The 25,443-nt window shown below is 35.5% G+C and overlaps 1 protein-coding gene across 2 annotated transcripts in view; it reads left to right on the top strand.

The window, feature by feature from the left end:
- LOC139743317 (small ribosomal subunit protein uS11m-like) overlaps positions 1–25,443 on the top strand; it is a 122,310-nt gene that overhangs the window by 28,097 nt on the left and 68,770 nt on the right. The window contains exons 1-2 of one of the 2 annotated variants that reach the window (XM_071653809.1): positions 931–1,173; positions 19,795–20,092. In XM_071653809.1, coding sequence (XP_071509910.1) covers positions 19,797–20,092 — 296 coding nt within the window. In that variant the 5' untranslated portion in view covers positions 931–1,173; positions 19,795–19,796. Of the gene's footprint in view, positions 1–930; positions 1,174–19,794; positions 20,093–25,443 lie in introns of those variants that run through there. The other variant, XM_071653808.1, reaches the window with a different exon arrangement.

Here is a 25,443-nt window from a genome sequence, read left to right as displayed (position 1 = left end):
CAAGCAGTTGCGATTCTCACGGGCACCATGATATGCTGTTACCATAGTGTTATGTTGGAGACTACTTTTGCATTTGTATCTTACCTGCTCGAGTGTGGTTATGTGTAGAAATATTGTGGTTTAGGTGCTTGACTGCAGAATATCAGAGTATTCCGTTCCTTGCTTTTGATGAGGTCCCTGAACATTTGGTAGACATGTACACTTACATCATAGTGAAACAGAAATTATTTTTAGCAGCACTATAACAGACACGACAAAGCATGTAGGAGCGAGATAGGCAAAGAACTTTGACCTGCATGTGCAGATCATGAATATACGTGTGTGCGTAGTTCTTATCATTTGTTGATATGTATTTCATTTTCTGATATGAACGCAACTACGAGTGCTTCCTTCTTTTGAAAGGGAAGTGTTTTGGCTTCCTTCCAAGTACAGATTTGGAGACTTGAGTTTTAGTAGGCATTGCACAAATGTAAACAAAGACTCCAATGGCTCTGGTAATTTGTTTTTATACAAACTAGGTTAGGTCAATTCATTCTGTGAGACAGGCATATCAGCATTTCACTTCAATTGGTCATGTGAGCAAGTGTTTATGTGTATAGAAGATACCCCCCCCCCCTAATTGTCTTGATGCAATATTTTGCAATTGCGCAATGTTGATACATGTCATCTGTAACTGTGTAGTTTGTTAGTGAGTGTTATACGTGAATTTATACGGTATTCAACGTTTTTATGCACACTGCCATTGCAAATTTTTGTGTTACTATGTCCACAGTAGCTCACACTTAACCCATGACCTGCAGTGTGGAGCAATTCTGTCACAAATATTCCAGCAGCAGAGCTTGTGAAAAGAGGGACAGCACCAAGTAATCATTTGTCGCAAGCTGTGCGTGCCAAAGTTATTCGAGAACGTAGTGTCCAAAGAAAGTCAACTTGAGCACTCCTACATGAAATTCTCCATGATATCATTCAGTACGGATGCTTCGCATCATATTCGCTGTCACCATTCCTGTATGACTAGCGTGGGTGTGTGCCCTCATGTGGCTGTGGCTGGGTACACGCTTGCACACAGCCCTGGAGTCAGTATCTCTAGACAAATACAGAGCTGTCACGAGTTTCTTCGGGCTGCCATACTTGGAGGAATTCACAAGGCATTGTTCCAAGACTCATTGTCGTGTGAGGCTCTTTTATTTCTTGGTTTCTTTATATTGTAGTTTTATTTTTTTTTTAATTTGCCGTTTGGATTCTTTAATGGAATAAAGTAACACAGCATCTATGGTCTTAAAATAAAGTTTGAGAATGAAAAGAAAGCTAAAAAGTAAGCTCATATTTTCTGTTCTCATTTTGCGAAGCTTTCAGATTTTTTTTTCATATGGTGGTAAATATTATCTAATGTTTGATGTAGGGATGTGTACTCCAAAGTCAGGCACATGCAAGTACATTCTATGCAGTTTGCTCAAGATCTTTCCAGGACACATCTGCTTTTTAAAAAATTGTTTTCATTTTTTATCTTCATGTAGTAACTTTTCAGGATAAGAACCATTAATGCTAGAATGTTTTGATTAGGTTTCTATCGTATCTAGGAAATAAAAGGAATGAAATGCAGTTCTTCAAAGATCTCATGGTATCATGACCAAGATGCTTCTGGTGAATATTTATATGACATTGGCTTTCCTTGAGGGCCAAATGCATTTTTAGTCTCCTGAAAATGACCAACCAGTTGTCAATGTCATTATTTGGTAACTCTGTATTCAGAAATTAAAGGGGTGATACACTTTTGGTTTAAATGGGGCTTGAGGTTGCTAACATCTTTTGATGAAGATTTTTTAAGATGAGAAACCTCTTATGAAATATAAAAGAGCATATAATTCTAAGAGGACTTCAAAGTTTATTTGAAGAAAATCAGTTTAAAATAACTGAAATATTCAAGACAGAGTGATCCTAATAAAAGGTGGGACCCACATTTTTATTAGGATCGCTTTGTATTACTTTGTTTTAGGATATCTCAGCCATTTCAAAACCGATTTCCATCAAATAAGCACTGAATTCCTCTTAGAATTTTATGCTCTTTAACATTTCATAAAGTGGTTTTTAAGTATCATGCAAGAAGTTGAAAGCTGAATTTTCACATCAACCAATACTATATTATCCCTTTAATTCATTTATTGAAATCAAATCTAACTCTTCATTCCTGAGAGATGCAAACCTACCACTTTCATTCTTTTATTTCATTTTTTGTGTCTAACAAAATAACCAAAGTATCCACTGTACTATTCAGTGTGCTCGTGATGATGTTGCTTAAAGGACAAGTCCACCTTCATAGACATGTGGATTGAGTGAATGCCGTTATGTTAGAAAAACACATCAGTGAGAGTTTATGGAAAATTGGACAACCCATTCAAAAGTTATGAATTTTTAAAGTTTCTGCTCAGTCACTGCTGGATGAGAAGACGATTACAGCTTGTGATGTCACATGTGTACAACGATATAAAGAAAACATAAAGAAAATTCAACATATTTTCACTTTTCTCGTATAATAAAAGAACGCTTGACTTGCCTCTTTCAGAAGGCAGGGGGAAAAATATTACCCTTAACATACATCAGTGACAAGTTGAGGAAATGTGCATTGTTTTCAAAAAATTAAATTTTGTGAAATTCTCTTTATATTTTCCTTATATCATTGTACGCATGTGACATCATACACTGTGGTAGTCCTCTCATCCAGCAGTTACTGCAAAGATGATTTAAAAATTCATAACTTTTGAACGGATTGTTTGATTTTCCCCAAACTTTCGCTAATGTGTTCTACTAATATTCCTGCATTCACTTAATTCATATGTATATGAAGATGAACTTGTCCTTTGATATTTTGGAAGTGATTCTGCGCATTTCATAGGTAAGTAATAAAAAGGGTTTCTTACACAATCACACAATTTTTGTGCAATATGCTCGGTTGTATGTCTATGATAGATGACATCTGATTGTCATAAACTGTGCTGCTGTGTTGTTTTTATTGTTGTCGTATTTTTAGATGCAGTGCCATAATTGGAGAAAATGTTAAAAAAGGTAATTGGAAAAGGGGTAATGTAGACTTGCTTATGGTCTATACGATTTTAAGATAAGGCTCTGCAAATCTATCTTACAACCAAATTGCCTCTTTATAATAAGAAATAATAATCTGTCATATTCATGGTTTACATTATTCTGTTTAAAGTCATCCATTGTTAAATATGTATGAAGGTATATCATCCTTATTATAATATATACATACATAGATGTTTTATTTATACAAACATGTTGCTGCATGAGAGTATAGCTTTCAGTGCTTTCTTTGAGAGTGAATTATATGGTTGGTGAACAAACAAATTAATGAACTTAAAAAGTTAGTTCTTTTCAGTCCCTCAAAATTCTGTCTGTGGGAAAGACTACGGTATTGACTTTGGCACTATACATGGAAATCCGTGCCTGCTGGTTGCAGGTGATGGTCTTAAAATTTTATGGCTTTGCCCCACATTTAACTTCATGTTCATAGTCAGATGCAATAGCTGATATCTACACATCCTGTGTTCTCAGGCATCAGTGTAAAAGCTAAGGAAAATACTTCCCTCTCCTAGGTCAGTTGGCAAACACTTGAGATTTCAAATTCGTACCATACACTGACTTTGACACCCCCCCCCCAAAAAAAAAAAAAAATGCATACATGCACAAATGTACACATCAAATATACAAAGAAAAAGTGCTTTTGTACAGTATTTGTTCAACGGTTCTGATGGTACATTCATCTTCATGTAGACTTGATATTGTGGATCCTATGCCCCACCATGAACCATTTAGAGGGACAAGAGAATAGTATACCGGTAGGTAAGATGACAGCAATAAGGTATACAAGTGTACATTTAAGTATAAGAATGACAAGCAAACAATTACAGAAACATATGTTCCATATTCTTTTTGAAATCAGGTGTTTCTTGGAATATTCTTATAATTTGCTAAAGAATTGATATGATAATGACTACATGTACAAGACTAAAATCAAGAGGTGAACAAATTACAATTAGCTATCTCCATTTATTTCTTTTTCTCATGTAAAATAAACTATCCAGAGATAAAAAGTGGTTCATTCTACATAATATAGATGAATAAGAATATACCAAAATCCATGCCAACTAAGGTACATTGTAAATAGGAGCTTATTGTGCTTACTGCTGCATAAAGTTAGCATTTTGTTTTGTCTTGCTTTGGAACCGTGTTCAAATTCAAAAGTTGTACAGTCACTGATGAAAAACTGACAGACAAAATCTGAGTGTGTTTGGGGATTTTGTCAGTCTTTTAAAGGGATGGTGTAGTATTGGTTGAGATTATTCAGCTTTTATTTTTTATTTTTTGCAAGATTCTTGGAAACCACTAAATGAAATGTGAAAGAGCATACAATTCTATGAGGAATTCAAATTTTATTTCATGATGAAAATAAGTTTTGAAAGGACTGAGTTAAAATACCAAAACAAAGTAAAACAAAGCAATCCTAATAAAAGCTGGTTCCCACCTTTTATTAGGATCACTTTGTTTTGGATATCTCAGCCATTTGTTTCTATATTTTATGAATGCCGTATGTTGATTGTACAGCACTTTGATCAGGTCCTGTAAAAGCGCTCAATATAAGAAATAGTTATTTTTATTATTTTATAACCAATTTTCATCAAATAAACCTTGAATTACTCTCAGAATTATATGCTCTTTCACATTTCATAAGAAATTCATCGTTATCTCAAGAAATGATCATCCAAAATGGTTTAATAGAAATGCGAAGTCCCATTCCATCCAAAACTATATCATCCCTTTAAATCAACTCAATATAGTGGCTTTGCAAAAACCCGGAGGATTCATATGTTACTATTAAAAACTAGAGACTGGGACTTGTATTTTGGTATAACTTATAAAGTTACAAGCTACCTGACTCCAGCTGACATTACAGGGAATGAATCTCTGTTTCTGCTTAATACAAATCTCTGCAAATGTAGTGAGTCCTAGCAAAATTTTGTTGAAGAAAATGGTGAGGAAGTTTACAAGTTTATTATCAATGGAGGAATTACACAAATTTCTTAGTCAAGTGGACTTCCAAAGCTACCATGACAGTCTTTAAAATTTTTCAGAGCATGTAAACTACATATTATTATTGGAAATATGGATATGAATTTGTATGTGAGACTAGTATAAAGTTTATGTTTGATATTTTTTGGGTAGAATCCACTAGTAACTAATCAATCGGCATTTTGCCTCTGTAGATATGTTCTGTAAATACACATTGGTTGTAACCGTGCTTCTGTTACTCTGGAAACTAATTGTGTGTGTGTGTGTGTGTGTGTGTGTGTGTTTGTGTGACTAAATAACCATATTTTTGTCCCCTGACGTATTATTTGAACGTACTGTAATCTTGATTTTTTTTTTGTTAAATTTTGAAACTGTTTTTTTTTTGTATGTGCGTGACTTGACAACCAGAATTTTTCCTCTTTATTTATTTTCTGTTTATAATCTTGATATTATAATCTTGATTCTTTTTTTGTGTGTGTGTCCTGATGGTGATCTAAAGCCTGAACAGACATTGTGTATTAAAAGGAAAAAATTTATTCTTCACACATTCTTTTTTTTAATGTGTGTATGTGTGTGCACATTTGTGTGCATGTGTGTTTATTGTACAAACTACATGTATGATCATTTTGGATGAAGTAAAGAAGTTTGGTGAATATGAGAATGTGATTATTTGTGTGATGTGAATATGAATGAGTGCAGGGTGGGTGTGAGGAAACATTGAAGTACCGCTATATATTCGGAAAGTAAGGGGAAAAATAAAAACCTAACAAAGAATCATCTCATGGGTAACAGAGCAAAGCCTACATTAGGTGTAGCATAATTGTTCTTTGCTGCTTTTTGCCCCCTCCATTGTTTGAACTCCCTTTCTGACTTGCTGCTCATCCGAAGTCAGAGAACAGTTTAGAAGAGTTCACTTGATGTCATCAACGTGCTATCCATATTGTGAAATGCTGGGAAAGTATGCTTAGTCATTGATCCGGATGTTGCAGGAGGCTTATCTGTGGGTATCAAGATGCTGCAAAGGTTTTGCTCATCAAAAGTGTGCCTGTGTTGGCTACAGTTACAGCTGAACTGTGTCTACTACTGTAAAACACAATCTAACCCCTGGAGAAAGACCCCTCCCCCCCCCCCCCCCATGAAATAAAGGAAGTGATAGATAATGCTGATGATGATGCTGCTGCTGCTGATGATGATGATGAACAGCATTTAGTGTATATAGCACCATTTATTTGTGAAAAACAATTCAACTCAATTCAATTCAATCATATTTTATTTCCAATCAACGAAAATCAAAAACATCATACAAAGTATACATGTCATGAAATAATATTGTTCAAACGTTTGCAAAAGATTCATGTCGTATACGAAATAAATAATAGAACAACACAATAATTAGGAGGAACAATGTATAGATACTTCGTGGGCGAGCGGAAAATAAATTCGATTATGGAAAATAGTGATCCATTTAAAAGCAAAGCTTGTCGGACGTGGATCGCTAGATAACATTCAAAGGCCCAACAAAAATTGTTTTGATGAAATGATTAGCAAAATGACAGGGTTATCATCACTATACCATGAGAGATTATGAGTATACTATATGCTACATATATGTTGTAAGTATAATATTTCAAAAATTGGGATAAGTATGACAATTACACAAGTGGTTGAATTCAGAATGGAGAACTGTTGTGATGCAATTAGAATGCATGTTATTCCTTTGCTAGGAGAAAAGTGAGTGATTTCCCATCTTGGAGATATAAAGCATTTATCGTATGAGAGGCAATACTGTGTATGCCATATATCTCAAGGGTTTTTTATTTTTGCTAATTTAGCAAGTCGGGTACTTTTCACGAATTCATTGCACAAAAATACTTACTCTGATCCTGAGATGTGATGTGTACTTGCACATTTATCAATTCATTATTGCACTCCACAATCGGGAATTTAACCACCCGCGAAATTGTCAGGAAGTATCGATGCAGGAGAAATTAGACTTGCTTAATATATGATGTATACAGTACAGCATTTGTGTTGCGAGAGGCAATAGCTATGGAGTTCTTGATTTCACAAAATATCAGTCAACCTGCAAAATTTGGAAAGAGCATTGCAAAATATACCATACACCCATTAACCCGTTGAGGATGGGCCGATTTTGCTACAACAGGCATTTCCCATAGACTCTTACCTGAGTATACTTGGGACTCGTCCTCAACGGGTTAACAGTTTGCCCATGACAGCAGTAATGGTGGAATGATCAGGCCTTCAAACATATGATGGGGAGAAATTGAATGATTAAATTCAGCATTTCATCTCAATTTAGCAAAAGAAAATGATGACAAGATTTCTAGAGATAGCTGGCATGATTGTATTTGCATGCAGTAGGTTGTTTGACTTCTATCAGTAAAGAATAGTGATTGTCCTGAAGGGCTGATTGGGGGTGTAGTTACAATTTAGTATTTAGCTCATCATCAAGGGGCACCACAGAAAAATTGTATCAAGTTAAAATTTGTGTTCAAAATTATTAAAGGGTAAAATCAAACCATCCAGAAAGCTTAGTATAGAATCAACTTGGAGACAAAGGGGACTTTTCCTATCAGTTCATCTTTTTTTCTCATTGTGACATCATTTTCCAATGCATTGATGATGCAAGCAAGCCTTAATACCTTGTTTGATTTTTGTTTGATTGAACTTGAATGCAATTTTTGATCTTTGAAGTAGAATGATAAATGTCCATGAGCATGAGTTGATGAAAGTCAAACATGCTTTGTAAATATGGCGTACTGAAAGATAAAGAGAAAACTTGAGTCAATGATTAAAAAAAAAATCATCTGTCGTATTCTAATATTTGTCCCTTTAGTTCTCTGTTCTCTGTAATGATAGACTAGATGGTGACCCCATGCTCATCTGGTCATGTTATTGTTGAAGCTTTTAGACAGATGCAAGCATCTGGGCTGGGGTTTTTATTTATTCATTTATCTATTCATTTATTTTTATCGGGAACCATGTCCTGGGCACAAGGTGGACCTTTTAAAATTGATAATCATGATGTGCGTGATTAATACTTGTGCATTGTGCAGCTGCCTCGAATGTACAACTAACAATTATCCAACAGATTTCTAAATACATTCTATAAAAGGTTTTGTCATGCTGTCATCAGTGTGTCATGTGGGTGAGACATGGCTGTAGTCATATACCCCACTGCTCTTTTAGCAATCTGGAGAAATTTTGTAAGGAAAAAAAGGAGGATTTTGGCATTGAACCAGTTTGCTTTAATGTGTGTGGCAAAGAGGTGAAGAAAGCTATGGGGACCCCCATTAGTCACATTGTATTTTATGTCTCTGTGAAGAGGGGGAATTATATAGTGATATTTGTTCGATTATTACGATGCTGAGAGTGCTCTACGAATAAGCCCTCCGGCAATTGTCATCATGGACAATAGTTGCTGAAACAGCTGCTGCCACATATGAAATGTAACCAAAGTACTTTTGTCCACACACCCAAGAATATTTTGCAAGAGAAAATAAACACAAACAAATGATAAAAAAAGTGGTAGGGTGCTCTCACAGAGCAGCATCACCACTGAAGAGGCTACCCTGGATAAAGAAATCCATATTCATTTTATTGTTGTTTTAAAACAGGAGGATCATCAGGTGTGCATATTAAATGTGCCTCATGTTTTGTTATGTTTTGAAGTCATACAAACATATCACGCCCATATTATACTCGTTCTCACAATCAAATAGAAGGAAATCTCTACCAGTTCCTCCAGATTTCATTAGCAATGACAGTTTAAAACCCAACTCTCTAGAGGTATCAAGGTGGACCCTCCACGGAGTTACTACAAGGTATGCCAGGTTGCATTCAGCAAAGGGGCATAATGGGATTGGCACTGACACAAATTAGCAGGATGCAAATTGGAGATTAGTATTATGATCCAAATATTCAGATTTTTGCCAGTGTGGGCATTAAAAAATCTCACTAAATAGTGCGATCAACATGGCAATCCAAATATCAAGAAATCTTGGGACTATTTCAGTGTTGTCATGATAACTTGAGAAATAGCAAAATAATTTACACTGTGATGAGTGTGTTTTAAAATACCTGAGAAAGCAATTTTGAGATTTTTTTCTAACATCATTTAAAACACACATCACAACAGTGCACAAACACATTTCTGTAGATTTCGGGCATGTGCAATTTGGTCAGCAAAAATGATTAAGATTGGCAATGAGTGCTCAGGATATTTCTGTCCATTGAAATGGGCACAGAAAATCTTGGTATTTGGAAAGCAGTCAACATCCTGCTATTTTGTCTGCATGATTATGTACAGTGGAACCTCTTTATAACATGGTCAGATGACTTGAAGCACTTTATATTAAAAGAAGATTTTGCAGGTCCCAGTCCTTTTTATATTCTTTTGTTTATTTCCCTCAAATAAAGAGATACATGTACCTGATATAATGAGAAAAGTTCACTGATCCCAGGTGCCCATTATAATGAGGTTCCCCTGCACCAGATTTAGACTTCTAGACTGTTCCATAAATAAAGTGAAAATGCCGGCTAATTAGCCACTGGTCATTACTTAGAGGCCAGATAAGATGTGGGTGAAAGGGGTAATAATATTCAATATAATTATATCAAAACCTGTGTGTCTTTTATAGCTTATTCAGAACTTGGTGTCAGCATCCTGGTTATGGCTGTGTGTTTGTTCTTTGTTTTGTTTTGTTTTTAATGGAGTGATGTTTTAGAAAAGAGACAAAGGAAGACTCATACAGCAGCATTTTTAGGGGTGGATGCATATGAGCGCATCTAAAGGGCCATACGTACTTGAAAAGAAAAAGTGGCACGAGATTTCAAAGTTTAAGAAGTTATGCTCGGATTTTTCTGATGTGGACACAAGAATATGCCATAAAATTCCCCAATTGAATATATGAGTTTTCTTGTAATCTGTTAACCTTTCAATTAACAGCCCTTTCACCTTTTGACTTAAGTCATTTATAAACATTTGTCGCAACACATTTCATTCAATCTATATTTCTTTATTCATGTAGCAAGAAACAGCTACAAACTGGAGTCATTTTTCTCAAATCGCACATTTAGCCAATTGTGAAAATCTGGAAAGATGATTTTTTTTAATTGAGACTGCTCCATTTAATAATGTAAAAGTTTGTTGTCTGAAGACATGTTGTAAGAAGCTTAGTTTGATTTTGAATTCACTCTTGTGTCAAACATACATGAAGGTATAATAATGCTCTTGCATGCATATTGTTCAGGATGTTTTACTGACAAGCCAATAATTTGTGACATAGCTGTCGCATAGAACGACACTTGCACTTTGCAGATGGCAAGTTTTGTCTGATAATCAGTTCAAACTCTTAGCATGATAAAAATGCATGTTTTGCAAATGTGATAACAAACACAATATATCTTCCAGTCTGGTAATGGACTAAGCCATTCGTAAATCAGTTACAGCTTATTAGAATTAGGAAATTCCTACATGTGACATGCATTACTTCTTTGACATGCATAATTCATGCATCGTGTAGGCCTACATATGTCATCCATTTGTTGAGCATGAGGCTCGCAAATGTCCATGAGCAGTATAAATTCATGCATCAAGCGAGGGACTGGCAGAATGATTTATTTGAGCAAGAGTGGTACATACCCAAACTATTGTGAGGTTATGAAGCAAATGTGCATATTGTGCTTCTGGAAGGTGAGCTAATATGAACAGAAAAGTAGATGCTCACAAATTTAATTCTCACAATACTCATTACTACAGTGGCTCCTGGAAGTGGTAGAACATTACAATGTACCTATAACTTTTCTTTTTCAAACTTTCCCACCTAAACAGCTCACCCCCCTGAAACATATCCTCTTGATTTTATTTTCCGCATCAATCAACAGTGTTATGGTGTCTAATCTAGATTTAACCCCCCCCCCCAAAAAAAAAAGAAGAAGAAATAAAATAAAATAAAATAAAACTGAATATGCAGTTTATGTCAGTAGCAAAGTTATTGATGATGAAAATATTGTTCTTAGTCAGATTTGTTTTTTGTTTGTTTCTTTGTTTGTTCTTAAATGGCCTTAGAGCTGCAACCGTGTTTATGTAAGATGGAGCTCCTCTGTTTTCCTTCTGTTTTGTAGCCTGTGTTATTATGCAAGCTTGTGTTCTCAGTAAAATCTGAGGAATTATACGAATATATATAAATGGAAATTTTTATATATTTTTTTTTTGCATTTCAATGGAAAACAGGAATCAGACTATCAAAATGTCAGATATTGAACATTGATTAGAGTGTGTGATTGATAAAGAGATTACAGTGTACTTCTCACTTTGCCTATTCAAAGCCAGTTGTGAATATTCTTTGGTTGATGGTGGATAGGGTATTCATGATTCATGGCCTAATCTCATTCTCCATACAGTAAGTAATACAGACAGGAGTAACATTTATACAAATGTCTCCTTAGTATATCTTTTCTTTTTGTAACAATGTATGTAGTTAACCAATTTGATGGCAGAAGGTAAACTAGGTATTTATATATGGTTGTTTGCTATTCACTCTGATGTGAAACATATACTAAGGTGGTAAAAAAGTTTTTAGAAAGCTTTCAGGCATATATTACTTGAAAGGTATTTTGGAATTAATATTCTGAATTACTATGAGATTAGCATGATAGGGATGTGTTTGTGAAAATGGCATGTATTGTATTGTTAATGTGCTTGTGTATGTTTGTTTGTGTATGTATTTGAGTGTGCATGCGTGTGGCCAAGTCTGTGTCAGTTATACTTTATGCTGTAGAAAGAAGAGACAAAACATGGTATTTACTTTCATGGGGTTAGTTTTAAATAAGGCCCATTGCCTTCTCATTAATCCCTTCCCTTGATAACTTTGGTTGTTTGTTTGCTTATTGTTTGTTTTGTCACATTGTCATATTATACTTGTCATTTTATTGTCACATTTTTATGTATAGATGTTTTATCAAGTGAAAATAGGTGAAATGAAATAAGAAAAAAAAATTGCTTAGACCCTGCCACTATCAAATCTATAGACAAAACTGAATGAGTTTTGGGAACAAACATTTCGGGATTTATTTCTTGGTTAGGTCCCCTTTCCCCATGAGTGACGAGTATTCGTTGTATGATAAGAAGCAGGTGTTGATGGGGCACGCATCTCCCAAGTTTTCATGAAGCAGGTATGTGAGCTCCGTTCATTGTTGACATCGCGCGCTGCGTATACTATAGTACATTCTAACTGTGAGTGCGCCCCTTTTCTCCGGACTACAAAGTGTTTGTTGGGGGTGGGGTGCCGTCAGCACATCTATCTTTGCGTTGCTTGCTGGAAACGCAGCTTGTAGTTGAGTCGGCACCCTCCCACCATTCTGTCGGTACCGACTAGGTTTACACTGTTCTTGAACTAGCCTTTGCAGCGTAGCCATCAGGGCCTTTCCTCTGTTGTTGCGCACGACACTCTTGACACTCGCCCGCCCAAACCTTGGCAGTGGGCCAGCTTTGTGTGGTTGTGGCGGGTATTTGGTGGGCCCTGATTGGTCGAGGGCTCATTGCTTATTTGGCAATACTAGGTCAATCTCTTGTGGGGTGGATCACGTTCAGCATGAAAGCGTTTGCCTCTCTCTACATGCAGATGTCAGTTTGTTTTGTTGTGTGTTTTTTAATTTTCCTCTACATTTGGCATGTGTTCTGTATGCATGAGTGTGTGTGCGTGCGTGTGTGTGTGTGTGTGTGTGTGTGTGTGTGATAGATAGAAAGATGAGAGAAAGAATAAAAAAAGAGAGATACTAGAAATACAAGGGAAGGGTTGATGCAGTGTGTCAGCCATAATGTGTGTGTGTGTGTGTGTGTGTGTGTGTGTGTGTGTGTGTGTGATAGAAAAAGAGAGACAGAGAGGTTTTGTATGTTACACTTGGTTATATGTATGAATGCCATAGTATGAGAGGTCAGCGTGCTTGACCTTTCTCATACTAGCTCAAAATGGAAGTTGAGGTTCTCCCAACGGCAACTCCATTGTTGTTTCCTTGTACGTATATACACCATAACAGAAGATATCTGAATGTGCTTGCTTGCATATGTTATGAAATTAGAATCCCCCACATCACCACAAAGAGCCATTCCAAAATCCTATAATTACCTGTATTTCCTCTCTCTGTACTCCAAATAACATGTTTCCATTCATTTATTTCACTCAGCTTTTGTACCTAATCTTGTGTGTAATCCAAGGTTGTGCACTGTGATTAAATAATAGGGGCAAAGTAGACCTTGGCATGGCACAATAAAGTGTGAAACTCCCCCCCCCCCCCCATTTTCAGTTGCTATTTTACCGTTTGAGATATTTCTGTGGAAGCGTGAATAACTAAAGACTTCCTCTGTGTTTTCTCGGGCATTCCACTCTGCATGAAGGAAGGGGAAAAAGTGGAGCCTATTCTGTCACAGGCTTACCGCACACTAAACACTCGTAGCCATGCCTCTCTGTTCTCAACAAACCCTCAAGATTAGCGAACACTGGTCAGGCAATCAAACCTTCCCTCCAATATTTCTCCCATAATGAGTTGTGGAATGATGGAAATGTCTACCAACTTCCTTGCGGTTTTTGTGGGTTGCTATTTTAGTCTTTATAACAGGCTCATTTCCACAAGGTCACTTGCAGTAAAATTTTGAATTATGAAAGCCCCCCCCCCCCCCCCCCCCCCTTGGGCTAGCAACAGTACTCCATGATTGATGATCTATTATACAGGGCAGGGCTTCTGTGGCTAGTGGTTATCCTAGGGGTATGAAATATCAACTATACAATGTACATAAATTAAAGGTTCGTAGGAATATCAACCTGTACACAGTATTGAGTGAATTTTGTTCCTAATTTGAAGCCAGTTCTGTGGCCTAATTTTCTATGATATTGATTTGATTTTGATATCCTTTGATTCACTAATGCATGAATGTGCATGATGTAAATGTTTTACAATGTGCATGTACTTGTGTAATTAATCCATTTGTTGCAATTCTAAAAGTAAATATGAATACATTATTATGTATAGATGGAAAGTGAGCATCATTTTGATAAGTACCCAGTTTGCTGTTTTATTTGTTATCATGGCTGATGTATGCTAGTTGTAGGCTATATTGTTAATATCAACAATGAGAAATTATGTAATGATCGGTTTTTGAAGCACCCAAATTTTCAAAATCCAGATCTTCACTCAAATTTAAACTGAATATTACCAATTCTACATCACAGCAAACCAATATATCAAGAAGGTAAGAAAGGGAAATCTGCTTCATGAAAATACTACTAAAAATGTGCCTGCTACAGATTGTTCACTTGTTTCAATCATTCTTCGAATTGTTCAATAACATAAAAAGGAGACTTTTTAAACCAACTTCTTCAGATTATTTTTTCAAATTTGACATTGTAGTGCTCATGATGCTATGACATTGCTCACTATGACCACTCAGAGAGTTGATGACGTCATCCAATCAGAATTGTAATAGAATTTTGTTGCTTTGGTAGCAAGACAGTCAGTGTCAGTTTGTGGGCACAAATTATAAGGATTTCCATCAGTCAGATAGCTGCTAATTGAAGGAGTCAGGAAAATGTTTGTTTGTTTGTTTGTTTGTTTGTTTGTTTGTTTGTTTGTTTGTTTGTTTACAAACTTATATAATTGCACAATGTCAATTAATGTAAAGAAGATGTATGTAACAACAGGGAGGTGTGCTGCATGGATTGATATGAAGGAAGGCAAATTCAGGCTGACAAGTTAAACATTAACTTGTGCTTTTAAAATACATTTACTGTAAATAATTGTAAGATTTTTTTAAATATTTTTTTTTAAAAGAGGTTGGGGTCAAGAGGGATATAACTTTGTTTGATTTTGTTGAATGTTATGTAACCAGCACATCATGTTTACATCACTCTATTTTGCAGAACTTATACTTCATCAATTAAGTCACTTTGCGATAGGCACTCCACTAGAAGCGTGTATTCTGATTGAGGAATTCAAATATTTGTAGAGATTTTGGTCCTTTATTTGCACTTGTAGAGCAAATCAAGGTGCACTTGCTGGATTTTCCTTTGTAATTATGTGTATTTATTGTCTATGAGTATGGAGTAATTTTCGATAGGATGATATCATGACATAGTCCTGCACAAATCTGCATTACCTGTCCATACTCATGTATGATATATAAAAATATATAAATATGTATATATTTTTGACATGCTGCTATGCAGAAAGGGGTAGTGTAATGTTTCTTTGGTTGTGTTTTTCATAGTACAGGGTAAATTTTGCCAGTAAATTTGTAAGACTCCAATCTCAACTGGCATGAATAGACTGATACTATGTCTACACTAGTTTCTTTCGTCCAGTTTCATTCAAAGGGCTCTGTAATAAGAAAAATCAAGAAAAAGTTCAGATAGATATATGAAAAGTTGATATGTTACTTGACATAAGTTCATGTAAGTGATGATATATATAAAGGTGATAGTAATGCCAGAAAATTGGAATTGAAGACACAAAATATGTATGAATATAGAAATTACAGGATAATGATGATAAATTAAGCAGAAAAACATTATATTATTATTATTATTATTATTATCATCATCATCGTTATTATTATTGTTATTATTATTATTATTTTTATTATTATTATTATTATTATTATTATAGTGTCAATTATTATGAATATATAATAGTGATGGTGATGATGATGATGATGACAATAAAATTGTTAGTTTTTTTTTTCAGATTCTATGAACTAACTTTCATTGCCTTTTGCCAATAGCTATGATTTGAGTAAATGAATCCATTTTCCTGGTTTTTTTTTTCCTTTCTTTTATTTTTCTGCCACCCTTCTGGCTGATAATTGGGTTTGACAGATGTTAAGAGCCTAATACCTGTCATGTTTGTTATTTCTGCGAAGGAGATGAAACCATTCTGGTTTTGCTTGAGGGACAAAAACAACATAAGATTGTCTGAAATTAACCCCACATATCCCCCTCTTCTGAAATATCTCCTTGGCAACTGGCCATGAATGGGGTCATCCAGGAATGGGTATATAGCTATCTGAGAGGAGACAGCCTTTATCTCCAAGGTGGATCAGGTGCTCTTAAACTCAAAGAAGGGAGATTAAAATGTAGATAGGTTGGCTAAGACTGCTACAAAAGCGCTTCAAGAAAGAAGTCAAATGATGAAGGCAGATGGAAGAGATTGGGTTGGAGCAAAGGATATATTGTTGATGAGGGAATTTTTATAGGGATACTTCTTAGTTTGTCCTCTGTCTGACATTGATGCTAACCATGAACACTAAATGACATCGACAATTAACATGTTTGATTTATCATATATACATAGCATGAATTATTCTCTTTCTACCTAGCTATATGCTATTACTCACTGATATTAAAACAGCTGCTTTCCTTAGTGTTTATGTTATACTGTGCTTTTCAAAGTTATCAAAGTTTCTAGTAGCCAGGACAGTACATCATGTTGAAGCATTTTGTGATGTTACTTGTATGTTGTATTAACCTCAAGTGAACTTCAGGAACTAATTCTTTGTGTGATATGCAATAAAGAAGACCAATACTGCACAAGTAATCACAGTCTTGGCAGGTATCTTACTGCTTTAGCCACATATTTAGGAATTTCTCTATTTGTCTGATATGTTCCTATAAGCAGATACCTGGTTGATTTTTTCCTATAAGAATCCATCAAACAAAAACAATAAGGAGGTGCTTTTAATGACAACCACAGAATACCTCACAGGCTTCTTCATTTGTAGTGCCCTAGAAATGCATAAGTAGAGGAGTGCGTTGACATAATTTCTTCCAGCTCTGCCATTTACATGGCCCGCTAGCAGTGGAGTGCCCATGGGCTACACAGCGGTTTTTTTTCTGAAACCAATTCATTACCTCTCTCCCTAATTCAAGATCCTTGCAGGCAAATATCTACTTAATTTTGCTGAAATTGATGGTCATATCTTGACAAACAAGTCGCTGACTTTTTTCTATTTCTTTTTTTTCTTTTTTTTTTACCCTTATGCAGGTCCTAAAGAGTAGAAAAGAGGAAAGAAATTGTTTGAGGCATAAAATGTGGCAGAAACTGAAGAAATGTACAAAACTGAATACATTTCTGCTAGATGGCAGTATTTCAAAGAACAGCAAACTACAATGTAAACTCATGTGTTCTGCATTTGATTTTGACACATTTACAGTATGTGTTTTTTGATTTCCATGATCTATCATTTGGTTTAAAAAAACAACAACAAGAAACAAACAAATGGCCAAACCTGTTAGAATACCAGCGGTAAACTATCTGTAGTAGGATATATTATATAATTTTTTTTTTCTTTTTGTAATTTATACAAAATGATTTTTCTTTCTAGGGATTCTATGGAGTGAGGGGTGAAAAAACCTGAGGGTGCTGGAAAATATGAAGTTATCACGTTAGCTCAATGTCACATTGCTTCTTTGATAACTGATGTGCCATCTAGACTAATCCAATACCATATTCAGCTTGAGTTAGATGTAGTGCCCCAATCACATAATGATTTGCATCCAGAGTTGCATCCAAAAAGGTATCTTTTTTTTTTCTTCCTACGGACTCCCACGGATCCCTTTCCAAAGGTAAAAATTTTCCTGGATGGTCTGTGTCCAAGCTAAGCATATAGTTCAACGTTAAGTTATGGTTACTTGTGTGAGTCTGCATCCGTGATGTCTCCCTTGGAAATTTCATAATTTTCAAAATTTTGCAGGTTTGGTGCCATAATTTATCATTTCACTACTAATCAGTTGTGGACAGTTACATCTATTTGCGACCCTGCGGACGCCTGCGTCAATGCTGCATTCACTTTATAATATCCATTTCTATCCATGGTGGACGTAACTCAATTTAAAAGATTTTGTTACTGGGGCTTGAGGGGGCAAACAGGAAGAAATATGCATCCAAGAGAACACAAAGTTTATGACTTTGTTAAAGTTCAGTTCAATGCCATGTTTGAAAATGATACATGTACCATTCTGTTGAACTGCTCTTGTTCCATTTATTCAAGACTAATCTACTAATATGATGTGGAATTATACTTAAAAGTATCACAAATCTACTTCACCACACCCATCCACTACAAAGATAATTTGCTGCTTGAAAGGAAAGTAACTATGATATGTTCTATTGCAATTTTGGGAATGAACGTGAAATGATCTAGTTTTGGTGCAGATACACTTTGCATGGGGGATTGGGGTGGGGGTTATAAGAACCCAAGCGTGTTAGGTTTCTCTCTCTCTCTCCCTCTTCAAAGGAAGGTCAACCACAGACTAAGGCCAGAGTATTTGTGGGTCACTTTAAATAGGTCAAATTTGCCACCAGTTTTAAGGGTCAAGCAACAATTCCTCAGGGAAGAAATCTATTTTTCACTCACATTGTAGAAGTGAGAGAGAGGTCTCCAAAAACAATTCAATGATCTGAAACTTTTTAATGAATTTACTTTGAATGCACTGTTCAGAAGTTTTAGAATATAGGCCTACTTAGTAGTGTTGTGCTGTGCTCTAGATATCAAAGTTACAATGTAGCTCAAAAACTGATAATGCGATGAAATCTATTGTTCTAAATGACACACTTGCGAGAACAAGAATGATAACATTTGTAGTATCTTATGTCCATAACCACACTATATTTCTCTACCATGGAGAAGAAATTTAAACATAGCTTTCAACTTTTTTTTTATTCCACGCATATTCAGAACAGCTCTTTGGAAGGGCTGTTTATTATGTGTGTGTGTGTGTGTGTGTGTGTGTGTGTGTGTGTGTTTGTGTGTACATTATATGTGCCCATAAAATGTGCCTCTCTATCAACCTATAGAGTATGTATATATAAGTCTTCTTTTTTTTTTTGAAAGCTGCATAATTGAAGCAAATTATGCATTCAGCTCAAGGGTTTGGAATGGAGGATAAATATCTTTACTCATTTCTCCACCTGCTAGATTTACAGAAACATCTGTGATACACTGCTTGTCTGAATAAGTGACAGGGAAAATATACTGCTACTATTGAGCAGATTTTAACAATTGTTAAAATGTATTTGAGAACGGTTCATTCTATTTTCTCCTGCCTCAGTGGGTTCTAAGAAATTGCTGAACCTGAAAGTGGAGCCTACAGAAACACAAATGTTTTTATTTCAGCAACATACGGATGCATCATATATTATGCCACTTTCAATTCTAATTATGCTTTTTACACAAAACATGATATACAGTTCAGTACCACAAGTTTTCCTTGTGCCAAAATTTAACATTTTTATCAATGTATACGTTACAGAATAATGTCTTCTGTTATGACACCCTTTAATTTTTCTTGTGTTATTCTTCTATTCATTGTCACTTTGTGCTACTTATAGCAATGAGTATCTATCCTTTCGGAGAAACAGATTGATGAGTCATATAGCACCAGCTGAGATCAGATAAGTAATATGCCTTATGTCTCTTGATTTTGTCAAACTGCTATACATGGAAATTAAGCCAATTCCATCATGGGATGAAATATGACAATGAAATTGTTGTTCTCAAGGAAATGTCAAGCTATTTTTTAATTCTATTTTTTTTTTGTATTTTTTTTTTTTTTGCATAGGGAAGCATTTCAGAAAGTATCAAAGGTTTCTCTGCATTGCTTCACTTGACATTTAGTTTTTGCTCTCTTATATCAGGAATGATTGCGAGGGTGTTGCTACGGCGATGCCTCTCATCATCCTCCCACCTCCATCAGCGTCATCGTCAATCTTTGCTCCACAATCGGATGCCTCCTACGTGCGGCTCTCCCATTCAGCCAGCATGCAGCCTTTTACTGAGCCAGGGTTTGCATGCAGGCGGCCCGAGGTTGCAGCAAGATGACACCACATCAGTGGAAACATCCACCACTGAAACTCTAGGTGTCTCCACGGCAACAGGTGATGCTGGAGAGGATACCAGAGCAGAGGAGGAAGCCTTTGAAAACTCCTTCGATCCGTAAGACTTCTTTCCCATCAGCAATGTTCACTAAAAATTCATCAAACAATTTAGTTCAGTATAATGCTGTGTCGTTGTTGTTTTTGGTAAACATTTGATATATCCAACATGCTTGGATTTTCTTTGTCATCTTTAGTACACATATAAGCTTTATTTCTCAAAGAAAATTGAAAATAAGATGATGGAGAAGACATTTTTGTTAGCATGGTGGATTTGAACCTGGCAATATCTTCTCTTACGACTTCATATCTTCACTAGATAGTTTTGGAACTCTCCCATGGCTGTTTGCAGTAATACAGTGTTCACAGTCTAATACCTTGCAGCATCACATTGTTATTCCACACTAGCTTTGAGTGAAATTTGAAATGAAATGATACAATGTGGATGACAGATTGATACTCTTAATCAAAGAAAGCAATGATAGACTTACACTCTATGATTATTATTCATTTCATTTTATCTTATTTCATTTATCTATGTCATTCAACAAAGATAAAAGAAGCATATTACAATATGCAAATGAAAACAACAATGACGCAAAGTATTGATACATGTACTATACAAATCAGCACAAATAACACAAAACACCTGACAATACATTATATTTATTGATTAATTATAAGATGAATATGGGAGTGACCTCTGTAGTTTGAATGAAATTTCCAAAACAGGCCATTCAGTATTAAGTAGCATGCCATACTTTCCCGATACCAGGGCCCTGTTGCATGAAACCCTTACCGCTGGACTTACCGCTCCTTTCTAGCGGTAAGTCTTCAAATCAGCGGTAAATTTTATAATCCTTAATGCTGATTGGCTGTGACGCCTAATTTTGACGGTAGTTACCATTGAAATTCAATGGTAAGTTTTATGCAACGGGCCCCAGAAGTGTTTTTCATCGTCTAGATTTTATGGAAATTACAATGTCTGCAAGAGATGCCTGATAGACTATTCCTCTGATTATAAGTGTCAGAAGAGTGTAGTCTAGAAATAAGTGCACCCCTCTGTGATATTGATAATGAAATATATTATCTCATGCCACTATAAAAAGAGACAATAATGTAAAATGTGTGGGCTAACGTCAGTTTACTTCAAAAAGAAAACAAATATACTGTATCAAGAAACTAAAGCAACACATCATTTTACTCCTATTGACAATGCTGTAGAGTTGCAGAGTGATTTCACTCACTTTATACAATGAGGATAATTTTATGTATTGTCACATCAATATGACATATTTTTTGTGTGACTACCCAGTTCAAAACCCACAAAAAGTTGTAGACTAGGGTTCTATGCAAAGAATGCAAGCATATAATCTTGGTTGACAGACTCAAATTTTTTAAATAAAATTAATTTCTCTTACCTGGCAGATTAATCTTTTCTGTACACACTGACAAAATATGGTGGCTTAAAACAAAATTGAAATTGTGATAAAAGCAGTTTTTCTGGACCATATTCTTTCCGAGAGGCACTACTTTCACTGGGAAATATACTGTGATACTTTGGCATATAACGTGCCTGAGTGACCCTATTCTTTAAATTCACTTTTCTTCCTTTTCTATAAAAATGTACTCCTAACTTTCTCTAATTTTAATCTCTTTTTGAATGGGTTAGGATGGTTTAATTTTGACAAGATCATATATAATCTTAAAGCTTAGAGCTCAGTCTTTTAAACTGTGTATAAAAGAAGAAATTCATTTTGTCCCATTTTCTTGTGATTTGAGCTGGGTGGGTATAAACAAGTATTATTGGCTGGATATGCTTTCTCTTCGTGTTCTGCCCAAAAAAGTTGAAGAGCCTCCCTGATTTAGGGTTATTTTGCCCTTTTTTGCAACCCATTTTACACACCAGTATATAAATCCCAGGTGGTTCTTGGAACCTTCCTGATTTCCATAGAATGGTGGCAGCCCTGGCAGATCAATAAATTTAGGATGGTATGAATTCTTTGAAGCAATAAAACACTAGATGCATCCTTAACCTAGATTGATTGTTAAAACTCAATAGGACAACTTACAATGAACTGTAATGTATTTCCCAATTCAAAAGAAAAAGAAAAAAAAAGAACCCTTAGTGCTGGTACTCAGTGATAAAAAGCTAGCAAAATTTTATGCACCATACACACAATCTTTCTTGTTACATATTCTGTGATGTAATCCTCTTAACCTGTTTACGGGCTGATTTACACGAACATATATTTCCCATTTGATATCTGCTCGAATATACTTGGGATTAGCCTTCAACAGGTTAATATGTTGTTTAACGTGGATATATATATATTATTAACAGAAATGATGTAATTTAGGCAATTTTAGGTGCTGGTATTATGAATGCTAGGAGTAAACTGCTTTGCTATACATGTATAAGATTTACACCCAATATGAAATGATTTGCTCAGAGGCATGATAGCAGTTTTGCATTGCACACTAGTTTCCTTTGCAAATTGCAGGGAAAACTTTTGATTAGATCAATCCCAACCAAATATTGACATATTACAAATGGCTCATCTTGGAAATTGAATAAGAGGTCCAAAACAAGTAATATTGGGAGTAAGAGATGATTCAAAAGGTACAGTGATTGTGTGGGCAGTATGGTTTGAATAGTGCAATTAATAGTTTTTCAGTCCCCTAAGGCACCGCATGATGCCTCATGCAGTAATAATGATGTTTACTTTGTTGAATAATGTTGTTTGTGAGTTCACGGGCCCTGTTTTATGAAGAGTTAAAATTGATTATATAGGTGATTTCAACTGTAAGTCTATGGCAGCCTCTGTGGTGAGGAAATTTAAAATCGATTTTATCTTTTCATAAAACGGGGCCCAGATATATGTAAATATGGTAAAAAGATATCAAAATATAATCAAAGGAAGAAAAATGATTTTCATCTGTAAACTATCAATGGAATCAGGCATGTCACTGCATGGTTTGATTCCTCATTTTTTCCAGTTTATGAGGGATGTAGGCGATGGAAGATAGAAAAAATCAGAGAAAGAAAGAGGGAGAGCCAGTCAAGAAAGAAAGAATTGTGACTGAAAATAAGTAGAATGTCAAGATTTACTGCTGTCTTATCACTGTGAGATAAGAAACAAGTAGGCTATCTCTTCAAGGTAGCATAACCCAAATAATTCAAGCTTATCGGAACTGGGTTGCTTAGATCAAAAGTCAGTCACTAGTGTGTTTTTTCCTCATTTTAATGCATTGAGGATGTCCTACTCTACTTGGTCTCTTGCAAAGGATCAGTTTAACAGATATTCACATGGTATTTGGCTGAGTATAATCTATTCAAAGACCTAGACTTGTTCTTTCCACAATATTCTAATGGATTTTCTTTTCACTCCAAATTGAAATGTATGAACAGAATGTTAAGATGCACTACTAATTTCAATTTGGAAAAAAAGGTTGAGGTGTTTTTTATGTGTCGCCAGATGCATTATTAATAAACTACTTGATTGAATAGGATAATATGTGGCTGATGTCATGCTATTGAACAACTACATCTATAGCACTTGAAAGCACACATATTTTGCCCCATTTTGTTATCAGAAATGGGGGGGGGGGGGAGTCAACAAATGTTGTGAATTCTGTGTACTCTGTCTTGGATTATATTGGTTTATTTCCTCTTTTTTTCTTCATTATCTTTTAAAAAAGATTATGGCAAAGAAATTTTAGATGAGGAAATGTGAATGTTGAAAAATGTGTTAAACAGTGATCTTACTTATATCCTACAAAGATGAATCCACAATTATATGCCACTCCCCCCCCCCCCTAAAAAAAAAAGTGGATTAATCATTCTGGGTTTTGTTAAATTTATTTTTTGTTGGTCACGGGGAGATACACCAAATGGCATACCAATCAGCCATGCAGTTTGAAAGGAGATTATATCATAATTTATTCAATGGATTCACAAAAATGTTGACTTTTTGTGCTTAATTCTCTGGTTTTCATTCGAATGACATGCTTTTGTGGGAGAAACATCCTCATGAATGTAACATATGAGTGATTTGGGTTAGTGGGGAAAATTGGATTCACTCATTTTTTATGCAGTGACTCTAATGTACCTACCCTATTTTTTTTTTCTGGCAAAGCTGTGAAATAATAAGCTGCCTATTAAAGCTGTACACTAATGAGCTGCCTCATATTGCTTCAAAATGGCTAAACTTGCCTCAATAATTAGACATATGTATGTATATGTCCATGATTGATATCATTAGTAAAGTTAACAGATATTGTATTGCATCTTTCCTTTCTTCTCAGTAAAATTCCCTTTAGGAAATCATATGAATATATGTATTTATATCGTATGTGTCAGAGTATAAATGTATAGCTGTCGCTGTCTTGTTCCATGTCGTTGCTGTGAACAACTCCAACAACACCATCTTGAAGTCAAACCAGACATTACAACATGATTTTAGGCTTGTTATCTTGACTCATATCAGACAAAGTGAGAGGTATGGCTAATGCAGCAAAATTTTGATTTGAGAAGTTATTGGAAGTTCCGCAATAACAGAATTACTGTAAGGCCCAAAGTAGGGAATGACAGACAAATACTTCCATTATTATGTGTAGTCGCATTTGGCATTAATCCGCCCTGTACATGTGTCTAATTATGGTAACCGTACTATTTATTTGGAAGGTGCCACTGCGGCTTGCTCTTCCCGTTCCTACAGCAGCTCCCATTCGCTTCCAGTCTCCCCTGCCATGGTGAGCAAACAGGCAGAGCATTGTTGGCCAATCTCAAGCCTCTTGGCAGGAAGCCCTCCTTCTGGCCCCCTGACCCTTCTCTGGTTCCTCTATTGCGGAGGTCACGCAAGGTCAAAGTCTTTCAATTCCATAGGAGTACAGTAATATAATGGCATATATAGAAAGAAAGAAGGGAAAGGGAAAAAAACCCAGAAAGAGAAAATAAAGCAGAGAAGAAGAGTGGGAAACAAGGTGGTTGGTGTAAGCACTGGTGAACTTGAGATTTTCTCTCCGGTGTTTCTCTGCAGGAACTTGTGAATGTGATACAGTAACTACACACCAATACAGGCAGTCTCAAAAATGGTTCTTTTGAGGTTGCTTTCATGATGAATGTGGGCATGATCCTTCCCATCACGGCATCAGCCAGACAAGCCATTGCCCAGTACTGCAGTCTTGTGACATTATAAGTCATTACAATGTTCATTTTTGTCATCTTCTCTCTTTTTGCCATCTTCTTGTCCATTTATTGTTTTGATATTTGTGTTTCCTTTTTTGTTTCCACCATTCTTCCTTTTTTCTTTAACTTTCAAAACTATAATGACTCTCACAAAAAAGCTTAAGTGGTTACTCTGTCAATATAGGTGTCCATCTGTAGTTTGTTGTTTAACATTCTTGTAT

The sequence above is a fragment of the Diadema antillarum genome, unplaced genomic scaffold (genome assembly GCF_040938485.1).
Source record: "Diadema antillarum isolate AM-2024a unplaced genomic scaffold, OU_Dant_1.0 seq00001068_RagTag, whole genome shotgun sequence".
Lineage (NCBI taxonomy): Eukaryota > Metazoa > Echinodermata > Echinoidea > Diadematoida > Diadematidae > Diadema > Diadema antillarum.
This window is presented reverse-complemented; position numbering and strand designations above follow the sequence as displayed.